The sequence below is a fragment of the Dendroctonus ponderosae genome, unplaced genomic scaffold, assembly GCF_020466585.1.
Source record: "Dendroctonus ponderosae isolate FM_Combo_2020 unplaced genomic scaffold, Dpon_F_20191213v2 Dpon_F_20191213_7, whole genome shotgun sequence".
NCBI lineage: Eukaryota > Metazoa > Arthropoda > Insecta > Coleoptera > Curculionidae > Dendroctonus > Dendroctonus ponderosae.
In genome coordinates, this window is record NW_026018916.1 from 12,730,851 (window position 1) to 12,743,577 (window position 12,727).

A 12,727-nucleotide genomic window follows, 5' to 3' on the forward strand; every position below is an offset into this window, starting at 1 on the left:
AATTAACATTGCGCAAATACCTGTTGCTTCGTAATTATTTAAAACTCCGGTAACCATGGAATTATACAGAGTGACAATAAGATGGACAAGGATAAATGGTAAATTCAATAAGATTTGTTGACTGCGGAACGTACTTTCGAAATGTCAACCTGTTCTCATAACCTCGAATTGGTACCTAATCCAGAATGGTTAACTCCAAACAAGTTAGTGCCTGTGTAATCTCCTTATTATCCACTCTCATCAAGCAGCTTCTCGTATGCTTGGGAAAGTGTCAGTTTCATCTGGAGCAGAACGTCCAAATTTAGGCACCACCTTTTGATGTCAAAAGTATGTCCCATATGTAATTTTTATCGTTCTTCTAACTTCACTATTTCGAAAAGCGCAAAAGCCCAAAAAGGCCATATCAGAAATAAACTGACGTACGCAATCGAATTGTACGTATAGTCTGATCAACTCTTCTTCAACGTTACGTCACAAAACGTGACGTCAGGCAGCAAATGAGGTACGTCTATGATTTAATCGTATGTGTATACTCTCTGTCTCTCTCTATGTACAGGTGATTGTTGTTGACAGTTCAGCGCGCTATGGCTAAGGACTCCTATATTAACATATCAATCCAGCAACAATGCATTAAAGGCTACATATTATTTTATTTCTTTAAAATACTTTTTATACTTGAATAAAGTAGTCCTTCGTCTCATATTGTATCAACATTTTGGCAGTTTTGTTTTATAAACCACTTCTGTATGTTTTTAATTAGGCTTGAAGAGTTAATAAAATGTCAAATGACAATAAACACATAAACACTTCCGACGTTCCCGTGGTGTTTCGCACTGATCAAACAAGCCGAATTAGCCATGAATTAGCTACGACTCATTATCGGACAAAGCGCGTTATACGTGACGTAACGTTGAAGAAGAGTTGATCAAACTATACTTACGTATCTATTGTTTGCTGGATACGACTATTTTTTAAGACATCTTGTTATTTTTTTAGTTTAAGGTACGTAACGTAGTATAACGAGCTTGAAGTTGACATTCGAGGCAAAGCCGAGGGCGTCATGCGCGCAGTGGCAGGCCTGCGACTTTCGTCTCGCGTACCGTATACTACTTTTCTTGATCCTCGGTGAAAACTAGCCGGGAAAAGTATAACGTTTTGAAAATAACGCCTCTGAAAATGTTGTCAAGACAGTCAGTGTCAAACACTCAAGCTCTCAGTGTGCGTGGCGAAAGTTACTACTATCCACCCGAGATTAAGACAATTTAATTGAACAATGGGCGAAAAACTAAATTGTCATTGTCATGTCATTGCAATGTGTATTGGGTGATTCTTTTGCTTTCGAAAACTGTGGCAAAACTGTGTACTTTCCACTAGGGGATCAAGAAAAATACCTTTTTATAATAAATAAATTGATACTTTTTTTTGCTTTGTAAATTCCTCGAGTCCTATAAAGTTTCGGTTTAAGACATGGTACCTGAATCTCACTTAGACATTAATGCAGAATTCAATATTGAAATAAAAAAGTATTAAATTTGAAAAATGAAGTTGATTGTCGTAATTAATTTTTGGATGTGGTGTGTAAATAAATTTACATTAAATCTGAAATGTTTAAATATTTAATATAAAACAAGTCTACAATGTTTCCTCTTCTACAAATAAATTGACGTATGAAAGCGATTTCTGAATGTCTGTTTTTTTGGAACCATCTCATAAACCTGAAAAAGTGGTTTGCGTCCGCACAGAACCTATGCGGCATCGTCGAGCGCTCTCGACTTTTATCATCACTGTTTCTATATCCAGTTGTGTTGATTGTGTATCAATTTTCGTTTATAAGAATTACTGTTCAGTTCCCCAGGAACCAGCAAAAATTTGTTTAGTTGCTGCGATAATATAACTCAGCATTTTTAGTCTATAAGTAGGTATTTAGTTTTCTGACATTCTGTAATAAATCTTTAAAAAAAGGATTTTTCTCAAGAAACTTATCTCGGGAGTTATATGCCCATTACCAGCAAACTAAGCAGAATGTGCACTTGCATATGAGCTATGAGCAAACTAAGAGTCCAAGACAAATTCCATCACAGTTGAAATTTAAAATAACAAACGTTTGAAGCAGGATGTGCACCTGCATTTAAGCAAGCTGTCTGTTTAAATATAAATTCAGTCAGAGATGAAATGAAAGTATTTGAATAGTCATAAACGTTGTAAGGTCGACATATTTATTTAAATTATTTAAAAGATATCCATTATATATCATCACTATTTCTACTATCATCATCATTCTGCATTTTTAATAAAAAAATTAAAAAGTAACATGTTTCTTTTGGAACCGCGTTTTGAAACCTATTACCAATGAGAAACTGGAACGTTGTAAGCCGTTACATAAAAATAACCGTTTATCACACCTTTAGTACACACAAATGTTTACAGATGCAACGTTGAACTTCTAGTCTCCGTACAAAATTTATTTAATAGTTTTACTTAGGTAATATTCAATATAATCAAGTTTACAATATTAATTTTGGAAAATATATAGTTTCAAATGTCATTTGTGTTTAGTGTTCATCTTGAAAAGACAGCCTATTTAGATTTTGCATTCTTCTACCAGCAAAGGAAAAATGTGTTCTGTGTAAACTGCAAATGAAATCAAATTTGCCCCAAATTTAGAAAAAAATAGCGTAGGAGAAAATACTTTCTTAAACCTGCAAAGGTAACGACTTGAATTTTTTCTTATATTCTTTTACACCATATACCATAGAGACATATTTATAATATCTGCATATATCTGTTACAGGTTATATGTGTTGATATCTGTTTCTTTAGTGAATTCTTATTCTCATGATATTTTCAGGTCCGCTTCAAAAGAAGAACTTAATATCACTGGAAATATTATATCCGCTCTAATGAGAACGACTTCTTTTTACGAAACTTCGGCAGCAGATGACACTAAAATTAATAACAGTACTGCGCTTTCTATAGCTACTACTGTATTGAAAAGGCACGGATTTTTAGATATTTCACAAGTAATACCCCATATATCGCAAGGGTGCGACGAAATGATACACAAGTAAGTTGAAATGCTTTATGTTATTGTAAAAAAGAATGCATGAATGCTCCCGTAATGCTTTTTCTGACATTTGTTGGTGGTTTCACTATATATTRGCCTTTTTCGGSWATGCACCGGAAGTATAGATCAGAAATTATGCTACAATGTTTGTCAAGGTGATCTACCTCAGTTATTATTATGTTATTTAATATGTAAATTATTATTAAATTATGTAAATACCTACCTGTTTTTTTTTATCTTTTTCGGGAAAAATAAGAATAAGAAGGCCAGTGACATACAAATAAGAAAGACATTTTGGAGATTTTTGAGTAGAGTAGTGGTTTGAGTAGAACCTTTTTGAAATGTGGACCACTCACCAAAAGTTTTCGAAGTCCTGCCCATTTAACGCCAAACATGTTTGTGATCGGGTAATCAAGCTGTTGCCCACTCTTGGCAGCATTACTGGGTGAAATTTTAAGCAGCTTCTTGCATTTGGGTAATTAAATCCTCCTCATTTTGTAACGGTGTTCAGTAAGCCATTGGTTTAATGTGTCCTRTGTATCTTACATAMMCCKTAGGATGTACCAATACYTGTGTAATTATCCGGTGCACAGTTGTGTGGSAAAGAGTCATTTGTTGYGCAATGCTCCGAGTATTGCTGGAWGACTCTGCTGCAATTATYTCCAATAMTTGTTCCTCTATGTCTGGAACCCGAGCATCTCAAGAACGTCCACTATCTGCCTCAATCCYTGRAGCCAATAGTCCCGTGTTCATAGCCCTTTGCTGTYGTAAGTTCGTAYAGCTTTCYCTATGTTACTGTGGCATTCTCCTATAAATAATARCATCTTCGGCATTATTGCGCATTTTGAGACAGAAGCTTCAAAGTGAGACAGAKACAATTTGACAAATGYTTGTTATTCTTGACAAAATATKTTTTTATTTTTTWTCTGTAACTAACTATCTGARCAAAAATCATCATKGTCGCTTTAAATTTTCATTAATWAATTGTAGAAGAGTACCTTTCTAATATTAAAAATTTTCATAATTTGAAGTAAAGATCATGATTTTTCATTTCRAATGCTTAAGCACTCCAATTAGCTACCWATCAAATATTTYWAAAAARTACTTGGTAACAAAGTTTAAATTAGATCTTCAAATTTTCGAAAGAWAATGTTTATAATTTTTTTCGTACTCTCCACGTGAGCCCCTTATAACCCCTTCAAAGGAATGACGCCGATTTTGAATCACTGTATGCGAAACCCTTAAGTTTCATATTACACATATAGGTATAAATTAATTATTAGTTTTGTAACGTTTAGTTGGATTTTTCAAACAACAATTTCCTTTCATTTTTTCAAGATGTGAATGGAACCGAGTGGAAGTGCCTTGCCAGGACCTTTTTAGCGGATTGTTAACAGAAGATGGAAGGTGTTGTGCTTTTAACTATGCTTCCAGTAACGATATGACAATTAAATATACCCTTTACTATGGAATGTCTACTGGTTTAAGAATTACACTGCATCCAGAATATAATCACCGAGCAATCGCCGGAATTATAGTACGTATTACTTACTAAAATTTTGTTAGCGAGTTAATTTTACACAAGGAGAGCACTTCCCGATGTCGTGTATTTTTAATGTAACATGCTAACTTGGGTCAATTCAGCTATTGACGAACATATTTCTCGCCTTGTACGATCGCTATTTAAAAGTGATCACGGTTTTACTGAAACAACCTTAAAAACACATTTAGAATTGGTTGTCGAGCTTTGAAGCCGTGGTCAATGGGAATTTCTTCCTGACGTTTTGTCCACAACTGCAGTGGACATTATCAAAGGCGATGAGGCAGTGGGCGAAGTGATCTCCCGTGCTTTCCGACTAAGACTGGTTCAACTACTGCTTTTRAACATATTTATTTCAGACAAGTTTTACATACTTCTTACTGCTACKTATTCTACGGATCCTTAATGCTAACATCTTGTTATTTAAAATTACATCTTATGACTTCATCTAACTAATTCTAACCTAAACCTAAACCTTAACACATCCTCTAATGCTTCCTAAGCTAACTTAAATCTAGCCCATGGTCCTCGTTGTGGTGCAGGAACTGGTCATCGCTTGTGGTCCACGTCTGCTTCTTAGACTGTGTCCGCAGGGAGAGGTCTGCGGTCACAGTTGAACTTCTTGGTGCAAGAAACCCTGACGGTGGGGATTCTTGCTATGCCGGATCCTATCCAGGTTCCGGATGTGGTCCAGCAAGTCCTCTGTATCCAGGTCTCTTCGCAGGGTGGTATTTCTGACGAAGTATGGGGCCTTTGTCACTATCCTCGGTATTTTATTCTGGAATACTGCCAGTTTCTGCTTTTGCGTGGTGCTGGCTATGGACCACGCAGGAGATCCATAGGTCAGCACCGGGCGTATCAATTGCTTGTAAACTCTGGCCTTAGTTCGTAGGCAGAGTTTACCTGACAGCAGGGACAGCAGGCATGGAGCAGGAATCTTGCCTTGGCGATGGTGTTTGCCATTTGGTCGTGCCATACTAGACGCTTGTCATATGTAAGTCCAAGATAGGTTATCTTCGACCTCCATGGTAGCCCCTTTCCTGCAAGCTCTAGTAGGCCTCTGGGTGGATTCTTCCTGCCTCTTGTAAATATGATGGCTTGTGATTTTTCAGGATTGAACTCCATTTTCCAGTCCTTGCTCCATTTAACGACCTTCTTGAGCTGTCTCTGCAGTTTGGCTTGGATGGCAGGACCCTTCCCGACGGTAGTGAAGGCAACATCGTCAGCGTAGATGTAGCAGTCTGCTGTGACTTGGAAACTGCGTCCAGACAAGTAACTGCTGATGAGCTTGGTTTGGTTCCCTGGAAAGCCTACTTTAATCATCTTGGCAATCAGGGCCTGGTGCCAAACCTTGTCAAATGCCTTAGATATGTCCAGGAAGACAGCTCCTAGACTTTTCCGGCGATTTAAAACTTGTTGGATTCTCGTTGTTAGCCGGGCGGCAAGTGTGCTTGTGCCATCCCCTGTCGGATTTATGCGGCCCGGCGGTGTGAGCTCATGCGTGAGGAGTGGGCGGGGCTTCAATGGTTTCGGTTAGTTTTTTTTAGTTTTTTTCTGTTTGCCGCAAAATGCGTTTCCGATCTGGATTAAGGGCCGTTACCTCTTCTTTCCTATTAAAATTGTTGTCATGTTTAAAGATCTCAATGCCCTCTCTGGTTAGTCTCGGGTAATACCGTTGAGATTGGTGCAAAATATCCACTTTATCGAAACGTATTTGGTGGCCGCCTAGAAGTGCGTGGTCCGCTACTGCTGATTCTGTTTGTCCTAATCTGAAACTTATTTTATGCTCAGCGATCCTAGTGTTTACACTACGTTTTGTGGTGCCGATGTATGCTCTGCCACAACTACATGGAACTGTGTAGACTCCTGGTGCTGATAAAGGATCCCGTTTGTTCTTGGCGGTTCTCAACGTCTGTTGGATTGTTCGAGTTGGTTTAAAAACTGTTTTGACTTTGTGTTTCTCCAGTATCTTGCCGATCCTGTCCGTGACTCCATGTATGTATGGGAGGCAAGCCCAACCCTTACGCTCATCATGCGTATCTGTTTTCTCAGGACGACCTCCACTGCTTCTTGGTCGAATTGCTCTATTAAACTCGTTCTTGGTGTATCCATTCCAACCTAAGGTCCTTTCTGGGTGTTTCAATACTCTATCTAACTCAGATAGTTCGCAAATTCTTCTGGCTCTTTCGGTGAGAATTTTAATGACTCCTCTCTTTTGACGAGGATGATGGTTTGATCCACTGTACAAGTACCGGTCGGTATGTGTCGGTTTTCTGTACACCGTGTGGGCCGGATTTCCGTTGGGTTTTCTGGTCACCAAGACATCTAAAAATGGCAGACACCCATTCTTCTCCACTTCTATAGTGAACTGTATTTTTGGGTTGATTGAGTTGAGGTGCCTCAGGAAGTCTTTAAGTTCAACCAAACCATGACCCCAAACATCGAAAGTGGCATCAACATATCTAAACCAACACAGGTTTCCTCGCGGCTGTGTCCAGAGCGTCCATCTCAAATTTCTCCATAAAGTAGTTGGCTATCACTGGACTAAGGGGGCTGCCCATTGCTACTCCATCCTCCTGTTCATAGAATTCGGTTTTTCACCGAAAGTAGGTTAAGCAGTGTTCGAAGAGTTTGGCGATGCCTGGGGGAAATTCTCTCTCAATAATTTCCATTGCCTCCTTAATTGGTACCATTGTGAACAACGAAACATCAAAACTCACAAGGATTTCTCCGGGAGCTAATTGGTGACAGAACTTATGACAATTTTTACCGAGTTTATATTACGATGCATATCACATAAGTACAGGAGGAAATGCTGTGAGCAAATTATGCTGATCAAATAAACCTGGTTGCAACTTTGGATGTTGTAAAGGAACATACAATGTTTTACAAGTTTTTTGTTAAAGGAAGTACTTACTCCTATTATAGTATCTTGTGTCAAATTCTGATGACAAATTCTGCAGACTTTCAAGGGCTGAAAATTGTCTCGAGGTATTGCTCACCGCTATTGTTTCACCTATCTATCGTCTTTTATAAAATTGAACCCACTCATTGTCGATCCACCACTATAATTTCCTTTGCAACCGAGCACACAACACTTATAAGGCATGTTTCCAATATATAGCTACTTTACTTACAGAAGTACAAAATACAGTTTGGAGCCTAATTTTAGAGCCTGCAATTGATTACAAACTTAATAAACCACTACCAAACTGCAACCACGTAGTATAAATGAGCTGCTCGGCCTACTTAACAGCGAATTGGTCCTAGTGACTTCAGAGCAGGCTAGCCTTCTTTATTCCGGTTGGTATGGGCATAAGGTAGTGTTCTAGTGTTCGATTTCTCTCAAAAAAAACCCCCCATGTTTTGACTTCAAGTTTTCGGAGAGTTACTTTAAACACGTGGTCGTTGTAGGAATCGGCCAGTTCCGGCATTCCTATGCCCTTACATCACATTCTATTCACACTTCTTTTCCTTGTGCCATATTCTCTCCGAGAGCGTGACAACCTATGGAGCGCACCATCCACAATGAAAAACTTGCATAAGAATTAAATTTAAAAAATATTACTGGCGAACGTAACTTAATACTATTAAAAACACCTCAGTTGACCAAAAAACTATTTTTTTATTTCTATGTAATTAATATAAGCAATTAAAAACTTTATAATTCAAATCATTCTTGTAACGCGCCGTCATCGGCTGGGACCAGTTGTGACGTCAAGGGGCTCGTCGGCCGCGGCGGCTGCAATGCGGAGCATGTAAATATGCAACTTCAGCCTTGATATTGTTGTTAAAATGTTTTGTAGTGTATTATTAGAAAAAGACTGACTGACTCAGGTTTTGTAAAAGGACAATCTGATATTTTACCCCTCGTTGATATGTTTATGGTGGCATCTTACATTAAAAACTCCGAAAGTTTTACTATTGCTGAAGTTGGCGGTGTTAAAGCTAATAGGTAGATTTAGAGACGAAATTGTCAATAGTTCCACTTATGTAAATCGATAAAATGTTAGATTGGGGGTTTACTGGCTCTAATTTTCAAAATTCAAACAGGATCCATCGATCAAAATGTAAGTGATTGAACAAAAAATAAGAAAGTATTGTATTAATGCTAGTATAAACTAAATGACATCAAAAGACATGCAACAGTTAGAGAATAACAATGTTAAGTACAAAAGTATGTACTAAGTTAAAAAATGTTATTTACAGATCGAGAAGGTATTTTGTAAAATTGTAGTAAAAAGTGAACGCTAATGTAAGCCTTCATTTTTTTCAGACCTCCCATTAACTTGAATTTAACATAGTTATCCATATCTTCTTCCGGCTAGAATAAATCAACAATATTAAAGTTACATAAAAATATGTGTTAACATTCATATTGCATGACAAAATTAGTAGATATTTAACGTAAGTGCACGACGACCAAACGAGTCTTTCCCTTCGCAGATACTTATTGTTTCTTTTTATCGTCTAGTATAGCAATTAACAATTTTTGAGGTGATTATTTACTACTATAATGCAGCCCGGAAGCAAACAAAATACAAATTCAAAGTATTTATCTGTTATACAATAGACACAATCCAATTTGTTTTTTATACTTACATTAAAATGATCTTCACATCCATGGGGAGTAGTCTTCTCAGAAATATCCTTATATACCTTTAACCATTTTAAACGCCGGCTTTTATCTTGTGGTACACGAATAAATAGCTTATCTGGTGTTTTAAAAGTTGTACTAGGACACAGTGGCACCATACAGCATTTGTAATATTGTTTTTGCGTTACTTCCGTAACTAATAAAGCACATCACGAATTCTGAACAGTCAAACACCCAGACAATTCAACAACAAGCCGTATTCCCGTATTGCCTTTCCATCGATAACCAGCGCTATGACGTCACGACCATTCTCGCGCGTTTAGTGTCGTTTCAAATGAATAGCCTGCGGTCACAACTTTCGATATCGGAGAATATATTAATATATTAAGATCGGCAAATATATTAAGGAAATAAAAAAAAATGTTCAAGTTCCCCATTATACGGGACCTAGTTTAGCTCCGGTTACGGACTGGCCAGCGACACCTGGGGCCAAAAGGCCTCTGGGACACACTCATAAAAAATTATGTTGTGTCAACGAAAATAAAAATATGTAAAAAAGACTAAAATTAACTTTTAAAATTCCGCAAAATGTATTGTTTATTAACTATACATGTTTTCAATAAATTATAAATTGTAGTTTTTGACTGGACTTTTCAGTGGCAAAATTTTGTTTGACAGTTTTGAGCAGATCTGATTCAATAGGAATTTAGTAAAAATAAGTAATTCAGCCTTACTTATTGTTATATTACATGGTACTTCTGTTATGTACTTATTATTGTTATCATACATGGTACTTCTGCGTTCATTCAGAGTTAGAATATGACTAAATGAAAGCTTACTAATCTTGATATTTTATATTTTTCAGACTGCTAATAAACCATTTCGAAAGTTCTAGAATATTTAAATCAATAAAATATTTGCAGTAATAGTCAATTGATTGTCTAAAAATCATGGATTATTCCTACTATATACAGGGTGTCCCGTAAGCACATGGTCAAAAGGATATTGCTATATTATTTGCATCAAAAGAAGACGATATTTACATGGCCCGAAACCCCAAAGAGTTTAAAGACTGCCCTGATTATTCGCACCTTACTAATTCTAAACAAGCCCCTAATATTACACAGCATTTTCACTATACGTTTTCTTACAGCAGTTTGCTGCTTGCATCTGTTGCCATATTTGGCCATCTGCTGCATGGGACTTTTCTTCCTGGGTCCTTCGTTACTTGGCGCATAATCTACGGCTCTTCGTACTTCAGGGAAGGGGTAGTTTGAAGCCGTTTTGTAGGTCGATGCTGCTTTCCTTTGAAGAAAATCTTGTAAGGGCTCCCACTCCCAGTCCCTGTGAATTGGACTGTTACGTACAAACAAAAGCGCGTCTATGGCCATCTGCTATTTTCTGTGACCTTCAGGTAACTATCTGTCGTATATACCCAGATTGTGGAGGCATACGACATTGCCGGCCTGATAATGATCTTGATAAGGAGGAGTTTATTCCTAACGCTCTTCTGACCTCTTCGTCTCAGAAGTGGGTACAGCTGGCTGGCCGCGGCCCGCGCCTTGCTGATGGCTGTCATGTTTCCTCCGGGTCAGCTGCGTATCTACAACAGCACCCAAATACCGGACTTTAACTTCCTATTGAACTGATATCATCTTCTCCGTCTGATATGCAGCAGCAAGTAAGATTTGGTTAACGTTAACAAGGTAGGGATTTGAACGTCCAGTACTTATTGCCTTATTGGTGATAACTTCTTATGATCCGGTGTAAATCCAATGGAATGCGTTACAGCGCCGTTATGTCTGCTCCTCCCCACTCTTCGTTCTCTTGCTTAGACGTAGGCCGGTCATGTGTATACCTATAATAGTGTGTAGTCTGTGGGCCGGTCGTCCTTCGGATGCGTTTCGTCCAAACTGAAACTTCTTCAATTCCCGCTCAGAGATACATTATTTTGAGGCAATATTCTATACTATAAAATAATAACAATTAATATGTGTTTTAAATTTAGCATTGAGTGAACAAATGTAGTACGCACTTGCACCTTTTTGAACATTAATTAAAATAAGCTATGTTAATAGAAAGTTAATTTTGCAATACTTTATTTTTAAGGTTACAATTCATAATCCAAAAAACTTTCCCGATGGCGAACAGAACTTACGAAAAATTCTCCCTTTGGGTCACGCACATTACGTGCAAGTGGGAAGTATTAAACAGACATGCAGTGAAGAAGTTAAGGTATGTAAAATCCGATGTTTGCTTTAGTTATCTGAAAAGTGAAATAGACTGTGCTTTTTTAAATCTTATAACTAATATGTATTTTTTTTATTTATTTCTTTATTTTAAATTATATTCGATTGATACATGCACATGTATAAAGAATACAAAATGAAATGGCGTTAAAAAACAATTGACAAAAGACATATTATACTAAAAGGTACTGTTATTACATATTTAAATAGTCTCTAATACTATAAGGCTCTAACTCAATTAATATCTGTTTTAATTTATTCTTAAACAATTTTTCAATTCTTACTTTCTTAATGTTGTTTTCTAGTTTATTAAAGAATTTTATGCCCATACAGTACGGACTCTTTTCAGACAGTGTTGTTCTGTGTGTTGGATACAAAATGTTTCCCGTGCTGGTGCTATGATCCTGGTTAACGTTGTTATCGTGTAAATATATACTCTTCAAAACACATAATATTGCCTCAAAAATGTACAGTAGTTTCTTACTAAGGTAATCAATATGGCAAGACCAGTCTAAAAATTCATCGATATAAATCCCCAAAAACTTTGTGCTACTACCTACTGCAATTTGTAGCCCTTCAACAACAATGGTGTCTGGTTTCTGATTTTTATTTAATTTGGTTCTAAACAGTAATATGTTTGTTTTTTCTTTATTTAAGCATAACGCATTTTTTCCAAACCATCTTTCTGTCGATGTAAACAAAGTAGTGGCATTTCCCACGAGTTTAGGGATTGTTTTTCCTCCTACTAGCAGGTTTGTATCATCTGCATACTCCGTTAGCAGAAAATTTGGGATAAGGTATTCGCTGTTAATGTCATTCATAAAGACTATAAACAAAATAGGTCCAAGCATACTCCCCTGTGCCACATCTACTGTGTTTTGCGAAAATTTTGATTTGTAGGACATACCGTCCTGGCGTATAGTCACCCTTTGGGTTTTCTTATTTAAATATGAGCGAAACCACTCAAGAGCGCGCCCCCTGATCCGACAAATTTCCAGTTTTTTCAGCAGTAAATTTCGATTCAGACAGTCAAACGCCTTTGAAAGATCCAAGATTATTCCTAGAGCCATGTCGCCGGCCTCGAGATGTACCCATGTTGGCTTCGCGAAAGAATATCAGACTTCATCATAAAATTCTTTAACCGTTTAACTTCAAATAACTTTGAGAAAGCCGGTAGTAGGCTGATGGATCTGTAGTTATCTAACATGTTTCCACATGTTTAACATTTAGCCTTTATTCTTATAACATGGTCTAATTGCAGACAACTTTAGAGATTC

The 12,727-nt window shown here is 37.2% G+C and overlaps 1 protein-coding gene across 1 annotated transcript in view; it reads left to right on the forward strand.

The window, feature by feature from the left end:
• The window catches only part of LOC109542363 (sodium channel protein Nach), a 26,107-nt gene that overhangs the window by 7,520 nt on the left and 5,860 nt on the right, over positions 1–12,727 (forward strand). Inside the window, exons 3-5 of the mRNA XM_019911565.2 lie at positions 2,849–3,064; positions 4,403–4,601; positions 11,311–11,436. Of these exons, the coding sequence (XP_019767124.2) occupies positions 2,849–3,064; positions 4,403–4,601; positions 11,311–11,436 (541 nt within the window). The remainder of the gene's footprint in view (positions 1–2,848; positions 3,065–4,402; positions 4,602–11,310; positions 11,437–12,727) is intronic.